General features: G+C 40.4%; 1 protein-coding gene across 1 annotated transcript in view; it reads left to right on the top strand.

The window, feature by feature from the left end:
- Window positions 1-447: 447 nt before the first annotated feature.
- The window catches only part of LOC111145229 (ribonuclease P/MRP subunit p30), a 28,023-nt gene continuing 11,975 nt past the window's right edge, over window positions 448-16,495 (top strand). The window contains exons 1-6 of the mRNA XM_022499991.1: window positions 448-529; window positions 1,947-2,002; window positions 2,595-2,651; window positions 3,045-3,119; window positions 6,207-6,278; window positions 13,804-13,893. Coding sequence (XP_022355699.1) covers window positions 448-529; window positions 1,947-2,002; window positions 2,595-2,651; window positions 3,045-3,119; window positions 6,207-6,278; window positions 13,804-13,893 — 432 coding nt within the window. The remainder of the gene's footprint in view (window positions 530-1,946; window positions 2,003-2,594; window positions 2,652-3,044; window positions 3,120-6,206; window positions 6,279-13,803; window positions 13,894-16,495) is intronic.

The following is a 16,495-nucleotide window of genomic DNA, read 5'->3' on the forward strand; positions in this document are numbered from 1 at the left end:
CGATGTGAGGTCTTCTGCTCAGTTCTCCGTCTTCCGGATCAGCCCGTTTCAAAGAACAGAATGGACTTCAGAAGGCGGAGGGAAAAGGGTTTCTTACGACTGTTTCAAAAGCCCTTCCAGCTCTTGGCAAAAGTGTCCGGTTCGCGAAAGAATCACTTTCCACGGTATTTTCTGGACGAATGGTGGGAGATGTGAACGCCTCCGAGGGAAACCAAGCATTCTCATTCAGAAGGCGGCAAAGAAGGACTGAAGTGAGGCCGTGGATTTCAACACACTAACTTTTGCTGGTACTCGAAGGCGAGGCAAGTGCCTTCGAACCTTAAAGTGAATACTTATTTAAGTGGAGAGAGGGGCGGGCGGCGCAGGTAAACTACAATTCCCAGCATGCCAGAGGTGGCGGGCCTTGCGGCTGCGCAGACGGACGCGCGACGGTCACGTGATTTCGGCATGGCGGTGTTCGCGGATTTGGACCTGAGAGCGGGTTCCGACCTGAAGGCGCTTCGCGGGCTGGTGGAGAACGCCGCTCACCGTGAGTTTCCCCGGCTTTGCGGGCCGCGGTGCCTGCCCAGTCTCGCTTTTCCCTAGACCATCGGGCCAAGTTCAAGAGGGACTCGAGGGCCTGTCTTCGTCCAGGTCTCCTGAGATCTCTGGGATGTCCCTGGTAGCTGATGCTGCCGCGGTGTTGCTCTGATCTCGGGCGCGGGAAACTTGAAGGCACCTGGGAGTTGTTACCCGGTCCAGCTCCTTCTCGCCTGCCAGTTGAAAAAACTGAGGCTCTGAGAGGATAGGAGACTTGCATAGAGACCCACAGCTGATGGATGGCAGAAGCCTGGGCTTCCGAGTGTACAAGTCACCTACGCCACTGCTTTTGGTATCACCCCTTTCCGCCTCACGGCACTATCAGAGCATTTCGGGGAATTGAGCACAGGCGGGTAAAGCTGTGGAAATTCAAAGAAAAGGGGGAAGGGACGTGAGGGTGACATTGTGGGAACAATATTAAGAAGAAGAGGAGGTAGGGGGAGGAGGGAAGACGTACTATGCGGGTGGGAGGGGAGCAGCATGGCCAGAATGCAAGAATGTTAGGCTTGAATCCAAGGGAAGCAAAGCCCTGAGAGATCCTTTTTAATGATTGTAGTTAATCATGAGTGTTGTCTTCTTCCTTCCACTGTAAAGTGTGGGGATAGAGAAGTTTAAAAATGAGGAGGTTTCTGTGGAGCCTGTCGAATAATGGATGCTCATTAACTATTTAAGGGAGAGGAAGGAAAGAAGGAAGTCAAACAGATGAGAGAGAGAGAGAGAGCCATTCTTCTGGCATTAATATGCATGATCTTTTAATACTAGTATCCTGTCGTCCCCATTGGTATTTAAATAACTTAAAAATAGGAGTCACGATCCAGATGTATTTTTGGTAGTCCGAATGTCCAGAAAAATGCTGTATTGAGCTGATTAAGCAAGGCCCTGGCCTCCAGAGAGTTCCCAATCTACTGATGGTGGGCAGCTGGAAAGGGGTGGTGAGCAGTGGTGTGAAGGAGTGATTACTCCATTTCTTCCTAGGAAAAGGGACTCTGAGGGAAGTAGAGAGGGTAAAAGGCAAAAGAAATGAGCTAGAAGAAAAAGTATCCTGCTAATCACAGAAGTCAAACAGAGCCCTGTCTCTGTGTCACGCACTGCTATCAATCATCCTGTGCTTATTATCTTGTTTTCTCATGACAGTTGTGTGAGGTAAGTTCTGTTAACACCATTTGATAGTTGAAGACCTGAAGCTTGAAGTTAAGTAACTTGTAAGTGGTAACCCGTAGATGTGAAGGCAGGTGGTCTGACACCGGAGCCCATATCCACAACCACTGTTCCTACTGACCCCTAATCTTGACATGAATTGAGTTGAGCCTGTACATACAGGGAAAAGGTTGTCCCATTTAACAAGAATGTTCGATTTTTCTTTTTAGTTGGCTATTCAGTTGTTGCCATCAATCATGTTGTTGAATTCAAGGAAAAGAAACAGGTAAAAAACAATTTCTGAAGTTAATAACCAGCATTTACAATTGTCTTTGTTTATATTGGTAATGTGGAAGCTACAGATGAGCATATTTCTTAAATGCACCCTCTTGTGTACTATCTTATTTTACATGTTAACAGTTGAGTCAGTGCGAAGTTTTTGTGAAGTATTAGGGCATGGTAGAAAGATTCTTAAAGTTGAGGTGATGTTAATTAAACAACTTTAAGTAATTTTTATAAGTATGTTGTCATTGACTGAATTATAATCCCAGTATTACTCCTTTTTATTTTACTGACATGGACTCATTACCAATTCCCCTCTTAAACATGCATGTAAATGTGTATATTTCTCTTCAGGCCCAACAACTGTACCTTTTAGATTATTTCAGTCTAAAAACTGTTTTTCATCTCTCCTCTCCATTGATGTTCCCAACCGCTTCTCTGATTTCCAGCTTTCTTCCTTTTACTTTTTTTTTTTTAAACTTAAGTGTTTCTCTACACCAGAAATTAACTTTTCTGAAAACCCCTTATAAGTTTTCCATTATGCTTCATTCCTTTAACATGTATGATGTAGGGTGACTGTTTATTGTTTTTTATAGGAAATTGAAAAACCAGTAGCTGTTTCTGAACTCTTTACAACTTTGCCAATTGTACAGGTGGGTATTTTGTTGTTTAAGAACCATAATACTATTCAAATATGCCCAATTTTATGTAGGGTTTTCTAACGGGCACTGTTCCTTCCTCTGCCAGTCTTACTTTTCCACAAAACTCAGCTCTTCCATGAAGTATTCACTTACTATGAATTCAGTACTTCTCTGATGATCTTTTTTCCTGAAGTCCTATAACCTTTAATCTCTTTATGTAGTTTAACACATGTACATCTTTATTTTACTAATTATATTATAAATTCCTTGGTAATGAAGACTAGCTTTTACTGATCGTCACTATCTTTTATTGCTGGTACCTTTTAATGACTACTTCCCACTGGTAAAGAGGAAAGTCAGTCATTGGCATTTGAACTTTTTTTGATAGAATGTTTTTGATTATAGGGAAAATCAAGACCGATCAAAGTTTTAACTAGATTGACGATTATCGTTTCAGATCCATCTCACTGTAATGTTTTGGTAAGTTAATTTTTCTTCTTTTTGGCCTTTTAAGTTGTACTGGTTCATGTTGAACCTCACTTCCTACTCTTTTTTTTTTTTTAAGGTTTTATTTATTTACTTGACAGAGGGAACACAAGCATGGGGAGCAGCAGGCAGAAGGAGATGGAGAAGCAGGCTCCCCACAGAGCAGGAAGCCCAATATGGGGGTTGATCCCAGGACCCTGGGATCATGACTTGAGCGGAAGGCAGATGCTTAACCCACCGAGCCACCCATGCAGCCTGAACCTCACCACCTTCTGAATCCCTGAATCCCCCGCCCCCAGTTAGGATACCTGCCTACTCTCCTTATCCTCAGAATTCATATAACATAACAGTCTCTTCTACTCTTGGCAAAGATACAGGGGTACCACAGTTAACAAATCCTTTGACAACTGTTCTTCATTGAACTCACATGAACCAGACGTACAGTGGGTGCCGGAGATATTGCTGTGAATAAGACAGACAGGATTGTTGAACTTAAGAAGGTTATAGTTTAATTGACAAGACAAGCACTAAACAGATAATTAAGAATATGAGGAATGTTTGAAGAGTTGGAGGTAGTAAATAAAAGATACTCTGAGGAATGTGATGTTCCACCTGGGACCAGAAGAATCAGTAAGTGTTATGTAGGTGCTGAGCACATGAGAGAGTGTTCCCACAGACAGGATGGATTAGGCACAGGTTTTGGGTCCCAAGAAAACATGGTGTTTTCTGGGAAATGAAATAACACCAGTAGGGCTCACCCTTGTGAGCTGGCTAACCTGGGATGAGGTTAGGGAGCTAGTCTGAGTAAGCAGTTGGAAGCCCTTGAAAGTTTTAAATGAGGGAGTGAAATTATGATGTTTCCATTATAGAGACTGGATCAGAGGGGTTGAGGGGATTTAAGAGGCTTGGCAGGGGCTGAGGATTGACAGGATTCCATGGTTGATTGGATGTAGTGTGGTGGCTCCCAGCACTGCCTGATCAGCCCTAGGTAGATGGTGGTACCTTTTCCTGAGACAGGACATAAAAAGAAAAGCAGGTTTGAAGGCATTGTGTTTGGCACATGATGGGTTATTGTAAGGATTCCAGTGGCGTTTGTAAAATGGGTAGTTGGAAAAAGGGGTGTGGCCCTCAGAAGAGGGATCTGATTAAAAATACTGATTTGGAAGCAGTCGCTCTGTAGAGAGTAAATGAAGTCATGGAAATGGATGAGAATCCCTGGTTCATGTGTGGACGTGTGAAGAAGTTCTCGGACAGAGTCCTGAGGAACTTCAGCATTTAATGGTGGAGCAGAGAAGGGGAGCTAGAACTGGAGACTGAGGCAGGACTGTGAGAAATATGAAGACAATGGGCAAAGTGAGAAGGGAAACGTGAGGAAGGGTCAGCAGCATCTTGGAGCCTGAGTAGTCCAGCAGAAGAGGGGCTCAGACATGTCTTGGAATATTGACAAGAAGTCATTGGTTGCCTTAGCAAAAAACCACCTCCATGGAAGTGATAGGGACGGGAGGAAATGCAGACAGTGTGTGATGCTGACTTTGCTTGCAAAGTTGACTCCATAGGGGAACAGAAGGCACAGGGAGGTTGGCAGACAAGAACCTGCTATCTCTGGGTTTTAGTAGCTGGGAGAGAAGAGTATGCTTGCTGATGGGAAGGATCTAATGAAGGAGAGAGAAAGAGAGATCCTGAAAATGTGAGCAGTTTTATCTTGAGCTGGAGTGGACTCCTCTGCCATAGAACAGGAGTCATCAAGGAAGGGCTGGCCTCTTTTATAATGATTGACATTGCTTAAAAACAAAAGTGGAAAGCCAAGTTCTGGTATTTTATGCAACTGCAAGGCAGGGTTCTGATTCTCTGGGCCCAGATAGACCTAAAGGGAGCTGACTTTCGATGGGTCACAAAGATGTTCATTCTCTCTTGTTATCATGAGCATCCTGGTAAGCCCTTTTTGTCCCTTTTCAATTGGGAGTGGGCAAGCAGAGGGCACAGAATCCTAGGTCCTAACTTTTCTAAGACCTGGGGTCTGCCCTGTGTCAGCATGTCTGCCCAGCAACCCTTCGTGCCTGCTTCTGCTTCTCTTCACCTCTCCCCTTTCCTGCTCTGATTTTTAGAATGCCTTTTCTTTCTACAAAATCAGAGGTAAAAACTTTAAAGGTACAAACAGGCAAAGAAGAAATATCACATATTATTCCATCATTCAGAAACCATGTTTGAACATACAGTTGAGCCTTGAACAATGCCAAGGATGAGGGCACAGACCCCCATTACTCCTATCCCACATAGTTAAATACACATGTATAAATTTTTACTCCCCCAAAACTTCACTACTAATGGCATCACTGCCAACCAGAAACCTTACTAATAACATAACAGTAACATTATAGTAACAGTAACAGTAATAACATTTACAGTACTGTACTAGATTTATTTTTTAAAAAAAGAATGTATGGGTGGACCTGTGTAGTGTGAACCCATGTTCAGGGCTCAGCTGTGTAGTTTTCCAACCTTTTCATAGACATACACATATGGTGTTAAGTTTGAGATTTTCATTTTTAAGCAATAACTGTTTAACTGATCTATCCCTCTTCTACTGTCAGAGGACTATCAGGTATTTTCTTGCACATCTAGCATTTTAATTTTTACTTAACAGTATTCTTATTGTGAGCCTAATTGTATCATGTTTAGTGTGTGTATTTCTTGTCTCATAAAAAAATGGTGAGTTCCACTGAGAGCCCAGACATGCCTTGAATGAGTTCATATCCCCAGTGCCCTGCACACAGTAGGTGCTCAGAAATATCTGGTAACCTCCTCCACTCATGTGTAAGAGCACCAGCTATCCAATTTGATTTTTATATCACAAGCACAATTTGGTATGCAGTTAAAGGGTTACAATGTGGGAAGGAGGGTGATGGGTGGGGTCTAAAACCTCGTATGCTTAGGCAGGTTTCTCTGTCCGCATACAAAGCAAAGCAGAAATGGCATGTAAGAAATATTAAGTGATTAAAATAAATGCAGCTAGACTACAAGTCAGAATTCCATGTGTACACTCTTGGTTATTGTACAATAACATTCTTTTTGTACTGCTAGAGAGCAACGTCTTCAAGGGTCCGGCTGTATGATATCGTTGCTGTTTTTCCAAAGACAGAAAAACTTTTTCATGTGAGTATGTAAGTAACAGATAGTGAAAGAAAATAGTATTTATAATTTTATGTAAGAAGTCTGATGTTCTGCTTTTGCAGGTGATCTGTTTCACTCCATCTAGAAACTTCTAAGATTTTTCATGTATGCCTGGGATTCTGAAATTTCACAAGGGGGTGCTTAGGTGGCATGTGTTGTTTTGTTTTGTTTTATTCATCTTGCTGGATATTTGCTGGGCTCAGATTGAAAGAGTCTCTCAAGGTTTTTTTCTGTCTCTTTATCTCTGCTTCATTCACTTGTTCGTTCATTCATCTGAAATGTCTCTTAGGTGAATGTTATTCTGTCTCATTCAAAGCTCTGAAATCACCTCAGTTTCTGCCCTTTGTACCATGCATTGCTACCCATGAGGGAAGAAAGGTGCAGAGTTCTGCTGTGGCATAAGAGATCTCCTCTCTGGTTTGGCTTTCTCCTTTGCGTGCTCTGAGGTGTGGTCCATATGCTAGCAAGATCATGTCGGCCTTTAGTCTTCCAGAAGTTCTTCAGAATCAGCCATTTGCTGATTCTATTGCCCTTTGTGTTCTTTGTGCCTTTATGAATTTAATTCCTTTTATATTTTTAAAATTGCCATTTCCGTGACTTTTCAGGATGGAACATTGTTGAGCATGCATGGTCATTTTGTCAAGTTGAAACAGAGCACACTGGGTATTTTATTTTTTTCAATCTGTACATTTTAAGTGATTATAGGAAAAAACAAAAATCAGCTGTAGTACAGTTTTTCAGGAAAGTTTTACTCTGTAAAATAGGCATAGCTACTTTTAGGAAGTTCTGAATGTTGTTTTTATCTAGATTCAAGAAAATAGCCAACTATCAGAACTATACTCACCAAAAGGATACTGCAGAAAAAAAGAAAAATGTACTGGTCTTTGATGTTTTAATTTTACAGCCAGTACATTTTTTTTACTTTATTATTTTTATTAACATATATTGTATTATTTGCCACAGGGGTACAGGACGATTCACAATTGTTACACATTTCACAGCACTCATTTTTGGGGGGGGGTTCATTTTTTTTTATTATTCTTATTTTTTTTTCCAGCATAACAGTATTCCTTGTTTTTGCACCACACCCAGTGCTCCATGCAATCCGTGCCCTCTCTAATACCCACCACCTGGTTCCCCCAACCTCCCACCCCCCACCGCTTCAAACCCCTCAGATTGTTTTTCAGAGTCTATAGTCTCTCATGGTTCACCTCCCCTTCCAATTTCCCCCAACTCCCTTCTCCTCTCTAACTCCCCTTGTCCTCCATGCTATTTGTTATGCTCCACAAATAAGCGAAACCATATGATAATTGACTCTCTCTGCTTGACTTACTTCACTCAGCATAATCTCTTCCAGTCCCGTCCATGTTGCTACAAAAGTTGGGTATTCATCCTTTCTGATGGAGGCATAATACTACATAGTGTATATGGACCACATCTTCCTTATCCATTCGTCTGTTGAAGGGCATCTTGGTTCTTTCCATAGTTTGGCGACCGTGGCCATTGCTGCTATAAACATTGGGGTACAGATGGCCCTTCTTTTCACTACATCTGTATCTTTGGGATAAATACCCAGTAGTGCAATTGCAGGGTCATAGGGAAGCTCTATTTTTAATTTCTTGAGGAATCTCCACAGTGTTCTCCAAAGTGGCTGCACCAGCTTGTATTCCCACCAACAGTGTAAGAGGGTTCCCCTTTCTCCACATCCCCTCCAACACATGTTGTTTCCTGTCTTGCTAATTTTGGCCATTCTAACTGGTGTAAGGTGGTATCTCAATGTGGTTTTAATTTGAATCTCCCTGATGGCTAGTGATGATGAACATTTTTTCATGTGTCTGATAGCCATTTGTATGTCTTCATTGGAGAAGTGCCTGTTCATATCTTCTGCCCATTTTTTGATATGATTGTCTGTTTTGTGTGTGTTGAGTTTGAGGAGTTCTTTATAGATCCTGGATATCAACCTTTTGTCTGTACTGTCATTTGCAAATATCTTCTCCCATTCCGTGGGTTGCCTCTTTGTTTTCTTGACTGTTTCCTTTGCTGTGCAGAAGCTTTTGATTTTGATGAAGTCCCAAAAGTTTATTTTCGCTTTTGTTTCCTTTGCCTTTGGAGACATATCTTGAAAGAAGTTGCTGTGGCTGATATCGAAGAGATTACTGCCTATGTTCTCCTCTAGGATTCTGATGGATTCTTGTCTCCCGTTGAGGTCTTTTATCCATTTTGAGTTTATTTTTGTGTACGGTGTAAGAGAATGGTCGAGTTTCATTCTTCTACATAAAGCACTCATTTTTAAGCAAAATGTGTTCTAAAATATTAGGATGATTTTCCTTCGGTTTATCCAGTAGGTGGAGCTGTTAACAAAGGAGGCTGATGTGTGATTAAATTTAGTTTTTAGGGCAACTATCAATTCTTAATTGTTTATATTACTTCAAGGAAATAGCAGAAATTTTCTGCGATTTTTTTTTTTTTTTACTTTGGTGATGCCCTTCATAAAATGCTCAACTATAGTAGTTATCAAGAATTTTGTTTCAGAAAAAGGTGAGTGGGATCAAATGGTTCTTAGTTATCAGAAGCCCCTGTGGAACTAGTGAAAACCAGGCACTTTCAGATCTCTACCACTGGAGATTCAGATCCATTAGGTTTGGGGTTAGAATATCTGTTTTGTTTTGTTTTGTTTTGTTTTGTTTTGTTTTGTTTTGTTTTTTTCAAGTCCCATAGGAGATTCTCATTCGGTATTGAAACCCCAAGGAGGAATATGAGCATCTCCAAGTTCATTGAATAGCAGCTTAGTTTTCTAAGTAATAGCAACTCACTTATAATGTAGACTGAATGTTGGCAGTGTCCCTAATTTTTTGTTGCCCATTTATTTTTTTAATTGATTCTGAAGTACACACAATTTACATTTTGATAGTTATATAACATGGTGGAGAAGCATATGTTTATATATTTTCCCAGAAACTTCTACATATTTATTTCTTTAACACAATAATCCTGGGAATAAACAGAACAAATATACTTTATTATCCTCATTTTTTAGAAGAGAAAGTTGAGACTTGGGCTAAATGATTTGCTTTAAATCTTGGATAGTATATAGCAGAGCCAGGAATTTTGGAATACATTAAAATTTCATTTAGCAATTTTATCTTACTACAGTTGACCCTTGAACAGCATGGGCTTGAACTGCACGGGTCCACTTTTGTGCACATTTTTTTCAATAAATACAATACTGTAAATGTATTTTCCTAATGTTTTTCTTAGTAATGTTTATTGTCTAGCTTACTTTGTTGTAAGAACACAGTATGTAATATACAAACATGTTCATTAGCTATTTATGTTATCAGTAAGGCTTCTGGTCAACAGAAGTTAAATTTGGGGGGAATCAGAAGTTATACGTAGATTTTCTGAGTGAGGGGTTGGCACCCCTTAATCCTAGGTTGCTAATGAGTCAGCTGTACTTGTTTTTCTCCAATTATTCAAAAGTGTGAATTCAAAAGCATGAACACATGCTTTGTATGGTGGGTAGAACTGTCAGAAATACTCCTGAAGATAGACTAAAGCTATAAATAACATACAAAGTATTTGTTTGGAACAGACTATGCAGAGAGTTAGATGAAAAGTTACATGAAAATAGATTCTAAAATTGGAACATCTTCCTTTTATCTGTCCACATCTTTCCCATTCATTAAGGAGCAGTTAAAGTTAGCACTCTCCTTGTTTTCTATAGAAAATCAATTTTAAGAGACATTTTTCTTTTAATCCTAAAGGTTTTACAAGTATATCATGGTTTGGAACTGGGTCAGATGCAAGCAATGTGTAGCTTAGCAGGTTGTATTCTCTAAGTGATTTTATTTGTTTGGTTTTTTAAGTAGATTATCTAGAATTTAAGCAAGCATCCCTGTAGATGTGATATTCTAAAACTAAGGTCTCTAAAATGAGTCATAAAAGCAAACACACACACACACGTGTGTTAACACTTAGTAGTTTAAAAATCTAACCACCTTAAATAGCATTGTTTCCATGGGAAATAACATAATGATTTTCCATTCGGAGTATCTGGAAGATATCTCATGGATAAACCCTCCCTCTCCAGAGTTACCCTAGGGGCTAAGGCAGAGGTAAAAGACTGTAAGGGGAGTCCATGGCCACAGAATTTGGCAGGCGGCATTACATAGAAGCTTCAGGAACTTCTGAGTTACTCCCATTTAGGATTTAAAGCAACTGAACAGGATGAGGAAAATTCGAGTTATTTAGTCCAGTGTGCTTTGAAGTACTTTGATTTTGTACTCCATCAATTTAAAAAAAAAATTGAGTCTTTATCCCCAGTACCTTGTTTATTTTCTTATAAATTATGTGTATGTTCCATTATGTCAGCATGATTTTTTAAATAATACACGCACACAAAACAAGTTTTAAGAGAATGAATTAAAAAATAAAGGGAAATAGAAGGTCTGTTTTTTACCTTCTGAAATCCGTGCGGTAGCCTTCAAAGAGTGTTGTTGGAGACCATGTGTGCAACACCGGAGGCTCCTTAGGAGAGGGAGTACCTTCCAGGCAGTGCTCCTCAAGCTGGCTCCACCAGCTTCAGAACTGACAGGGCTGTTTGTTAAAGTGCAGGTTATTAGGCCCTACTTATTACTGAGTTTATTACCAGGAGTAAGACCTGATAATTTCCAGTTTAGTTAAATTCTTCAGAGGAATTTATATACACACACTTGAGACTGAGAGTCACCCTTGATGGACATCTAGCTTTTCTCTGGGTAAGTCTGGCTCTCCCTTACATCTTATTTCTCATAAAGTACCAACATGTATTAACCCGACACCCATGTAGGGGATTTGTGGAAGACTGAACCCCTACCCTCCCATTCTCCCAGTTCTGTTGAATCAAAAGTAAATGTATTTGTGCGTATGTGCAGTTTGGAGACTATGCCTTTCTTAAATCCTCATAGAAGTCCCTGAAAGGTGAAAAGAGCCAAGATGGCTTGATACGCAACTTGGCAAAACCACTATAATCAGGTTCTCAACTGCAAATAGTATTTTAACATAATCTGTTTTAGTGATTTAGGAAGTATATCATTATAATGTAAAATGAGCTGTTATTTTATAGTTTCCTAAGTGTATCAGTTAAACACTTGGATTAAAAGAAAGTTAAATAACAAAAGAATTCAGTTTGAAACATTTTAAGTTTGAGGTGTCAGAGGGAGCCAAGTGGAGCTGTCCTTTGTACATGAACGTTTATTATAATATATGTACTTACACCAACACAAGGGATTGTTTTTAATTAGCTGCCATTATGTAAGAGGGGGAAAATGAGCAATATATCTGTTTAAAAAAGAACCTAATTTAGCTTTATTCTGAGGAAGAATCCTTAATGGGCTTTTAAAAAAATGAATCTGCTTTTTTTTAGACGAAAAACAATGATAATAAGTTCAAACTGGACAAAGGGCCATGCATTGAAATGTACACTTTTCTTCCTATCTGAAACTCTCCCTTTTCTCCTTTGGCGTTTTTGGGTATCTTCTCAGCAGTAATTGTATACATACTCCTTCCTTCCTTAATTCCCCTCTTCCTCCTTCTACCCTTCCTTCCTTCCTAATACCATGCTTTTTTTTTTTTCACCTAACAGTATATATGGTTCCATAATATCAATTAACAGATGTACTTCATTCCCTTGGAGTCCTCATACTCTGTTGTATAAAGGGACTATATTTTATTGAAGTAAAATAAAGGGATATCAAGTTGTGTCTAGTCTTTGGTGATTGGTATTGCAGTGACTCTGCTCGCACTAATATTCTTGAGCGTTTGTTGGGTATAAGGCTATAGAATATATTTCCACGGGCTCTCTACAGGATACATTCCTACAGGTGAATTGCTGGTGTGTGCGTTTAAAATTTTGACACCTGTTGCTAAAATCCTTTTCAAGACCCTGTACTGATTCAAAGACCCTGTGAGTGCCTGTTTATTCATTCTCTTGTTAGCAGTGGATTACTGAACTCGTGGATCTTTGCTATTCTGATAGCTTAAAAATGGTGACCAGAAGCTGAATTTGTTATATCTTCTATTCAGAGCTTTTCATCCATTCTTATCAAATTCTCAGTGAGTCTTTTATGAGGTGGACAGCTGTAGCAGTTGGGATGGGGCAGATTGTTTATGAGCCAAGTGTTTCTGCCAAAACAGTGTTACTTCCCAGGCTTACTAAGTTACTATGAGCGTCTAAAGCCAGGCAGTCTCTATCACTGCTTGCTTCTTCCTAAAGCCCTGGAGTGGGGGGTAGGAATGACCAAAGTGGGAATTCTGAAGAAGAAGAAAGGCAAGATGTGACATTCCTGTCACTGCTAAAAGTCCAAGCTGATCATATGGGGGATATTATTACCTGCTCTTTACCCCTCTTCCTTACTCTGCCCTTCCCCTCTGGCCAGAGCCCTGGTGTTAGTTTGCCAGCATAGCCAACCTCGCATTTTGACTTTGTTCATCAAGCCTGTCTACACCAGCATTGTCAGTAAGGCTTGTTCTCAATACACTACAAAACAGACAGTTCTTTCTGTCACTGTAAATCGAGTAAAGGCCAAATCAGAGCCAGATACGCATCTTCTAGCAGTGGTTTTGGCATATACTCTTATGCTCGTAATCTTTTCCCAGCTTTATTTTGCTCCTCTGATTTTCTTTTCATTCTGTTTTCCTTATCTATTTTCTTTTGTATGTTTTTGTTTCATTTTTTTTGAAAGCCATTTCATACCTCTTTTGGAGGTAAATGCAAAGTACTGATCAATAAGCAAGAACAAAAATTAGAACAAAGGAAAGGGAACTTAGAAGTTGAAAAATACATTCAGCATCATTTGATTTGTAACAACTGTGCTTTGACCACCACCACCTTCCTTCTCCATCTCCTCCTCCTCCCCCCGCTGCTGCTTCTTATCATCTCTTTCCCCTCTATGGACACAACTTATGCATTACACCCATTACGTAGACTATTTCTCTTCTAGTTGGAACAAAATGCCATCAGCAGGGCCATACTAGTATCCTAGCCCCTCAGTAGTCTGATAGAAGCCACAGTCCTAGGACAGTTCCTGGCAGAAAAATAAATAATCTGTGGAATAAATGGACCATGCACATATTCCTTTGGTTTGTTTTTCTTCCTGGATTTCGGAACAGTTAGTTACCACTTTCTGGAACAATCTGATGTAGCCTTCCGGAAACTGAGCCTCTCTTAGCATCCCACCCTTCTGTAGCAACCGTGAGTTAGAGGGTCTCCAGGCTCTGTCTGGTGAGATGATCCGTGGACATACCACTGTGCTCCAGCTTGGTTACAGTTAAACCACTCAAACCGAATGTGAAGGAGTGGCTAATCATTGACAGATACATTTCAATACCATTATGATGCCTGTGGACTGAACCATATATAATTTATATTTCCTTAAATCAGATTTGACTATGTCTCCCATTCTTAATGTGTGCCATTTCTTTCTTTCGTCTTTACCTATTGTTCCTGTTTTTGTTTTTTTCTTGACAGGTCGCTTGTACACATTTAGATGTGGATTTAGTCTGCATAACCGTAACAGAGAAACTACCATTTTACTTCAAAAGACCACCTATTAATGTGGTGAGTGTTGTACTTTCTCTTTTATATGTGAATCTGTACAAACCCACGTTAACGAACTGGAAAAGGGGCAAAAGGACCTAGTATTCTTTAGAAGGAAAAACTGAAGGCTGGGTGATAAATAGGCAGTTTAGGAAAGAGGATTTTCATTTTTGAAAGCTGACTAGAGGTAGAAAGGGAACTTGAAACAAAAATTATCCAGTAAATTATTAAGATGCGTTTAAAAGACCTTAGAAGCCAGAGTTAATGAAGGATATTTCTTAAAAGGATAGCCATAATCACAGACACTTAGAGCCTGAGCATTGAACAGTAAGGGGATAGGGCAATCTAGAAAGAAGAGGTAGGGAAAAAAAACAGAGAGGGTTCCTGAGGCACCAGCGAGCTCGGGCGGGTGTGTAGAGGAGGGAGCCGGGTGCGGAACGCCCAGCGGACGAGGTCCAAGCAGGATGAAGATCTACCCTGAACCTTGCTGGTTGACGCAAAAGCCCAGGATCACTTTTATAATAACCTTAGAAGGTGGCCATGTGTTCAGGAAAGTTTTGTTCCTGTTTCTGCAATGGAATTCTCCTTACCTTTCTATGTAGTTTCTCTTGTTTCTCTCAACCCTTTATCTTCCATCTGTCACACCTTCTTGCCAGTCTTCATCAGAAAGGTGGTAGAGCTTCACCTCCATGGCTGCCGGGTCAGCACGGCAGTCAGCTGTTTGCGCAGGCAGCCGGGTCCTGGGGAAGGGTTAGGATGCTGTTTCAGAAGAGCAGCTTCCAAACCCGGCTCCCCTTCTCAAGAATTCCTCTCGAAGGAGACCGAGGGTCTCACAGGCAGTCCAGATTCCATACCCTGTCCTGTCAGAATTGGAAAATTAAAAACTTAGGCACTTTTTCAAGATCGATAACTCTCCTCTTCTTCTGTCTCTGTGGAATCACAACTTCCTCGAGCTTTCTTTCGCTGTTGCCGCTGCTAAGGAATTGGCTCGAGGCCAAGAGTAGGGGGAGACAGTGAAAAGAGAACATTGATCTATGTGGTGTGCAAAAATTGAATCGATGTGGAAAAATTTAAGTTGGCCTATGTTCCAGCCCTAAAAATATGCTACTAAAGAACTTGAAAAGGACTCAAAATTTTAAAGTCATATATGTAAGGGGAAAACTATAAACCAGCTCTTTTCTGATAAATACAGAGAGTGCTACTGAACATAAAACAGTATTTACTAAGCTCAAATCATGTTTCCTATCTTCTTGCTGGTACTTAAAAAAATAAACCCTAAAAACAATCCTGAATCATCACATTTTCGGGTTGAAGATCTGTGTTGTTTTTAGCAGGTCACCTGTGCAGTGTGGTAAATGCAGGCTAGCAAGGAGAAGCCGTTTAGCCCATCAGTCATAGGATGGGGAAAGTTCTGGTTGGTACCCTGTCAAAAGAGAACTCTGAAATGCTCCAGCTACCCGCGATAAAAGGCACAAACAAATACAGTACCCGAGGTGATGGCAGTCTCATAAGCCTCATATATTGTTCCTCTTCAGAGATAGCAAGCTCTGTCTCTAGAAGTTTGCCAAGACTTTTTACCAGCCTCCAACTACCAGTCCAATTTCTGCAGTTAGGTGGTACAGCCACTCTGTAAATTGCTATTCAGCTTACATTTTTTTTTTTTTTTTACCTCTCTCTTTGTCTTAATAAATAAGGAAGGCCATTTTCTAGACTTCTTTGCCTGAGTAAACCCACCTATGGTACTGTGCCCTTGACTGGGAGGAGATAGTAGCATGGATTGCTAAGGCCAATTCCATGGAACAGATGGACAGCAGTGCACAGCACATAACTTCTCATGTCCTTCAACAATGGTAGGCTTCTCAATGGCTGTTTTGGCAAGGGCTTTCAGTTAGTTCCTTATGAATGTGCCCTACTGTTCAACCCAGATTGTAAGCTTATAGAGTGCACCAGCTGTGGGCTGGGTCTTTTTAATTATCCGCAAAATCTTGCCTGCAATGGATGCTCCTTAGAATTTGTCAGTCGAATGAATATATGTCAAATTTAGCATATCAAGGTGCAGCTTGGGGAACATGGCCAAATCCTCCTTGTCATCGGTCTTTATCTGGCTGTCAGGGTCTGGCAGAAGTGTGGGCATGGAGGGAAGTGGGGCACTGGGGCAGCATGAGGAGGATGGCAGTGGGGACAGTGGCAGTAGGACCGCCCACCCTCCAGTTCCATCTGTAGGTACAGGAAAACTGCTGTTTGATGGATATTTTTGGCTTAATTCCCATCTATTTCAATTTAAGAATTCTGAAAAATAAAAATTTGACAAGCGAGAGGGATATGCAGTATTTAACACAGTGTCTGCTTTTTTAAAAATCTGGTGTGAACATTTTACATATGTTGTTTAATAAAAACTAGATGATGGAGTGGAAGGAAAGGCTGTGCAGGATTATTTTTAGTCTTCATCTAGTGTAGAAGTAGGCTGTGGTGTGAATTGGTCAGGAAGCACAAAAGTCCATATTTATTCACCACCCATTTTTTATTTGAAAGAGTAAGCTGGAAACATATAATAAGAGGTAGCTAGCTTATTGTTCAGGGTAAGTAAGAGTTGTATGATATGTATTTATTATTTGTATCTAAT

Source organism: Enhydra lutris, unplaced genomic scaffold, assembly GCF_002288905.1.
Source record: "Enhydra lutris kenyoni isolate GAN:26980312 unplaced genomic scaffold, ASM228890v2 scaffoldscaffold12, whole genome shotgun sequence".
Classification (NCBI taxonomy): Eukaryota; Metazoa; Chordata; class Mammalia; order Carnivora; family Mustelidae; genus Enhydra; species Enhydra lutris.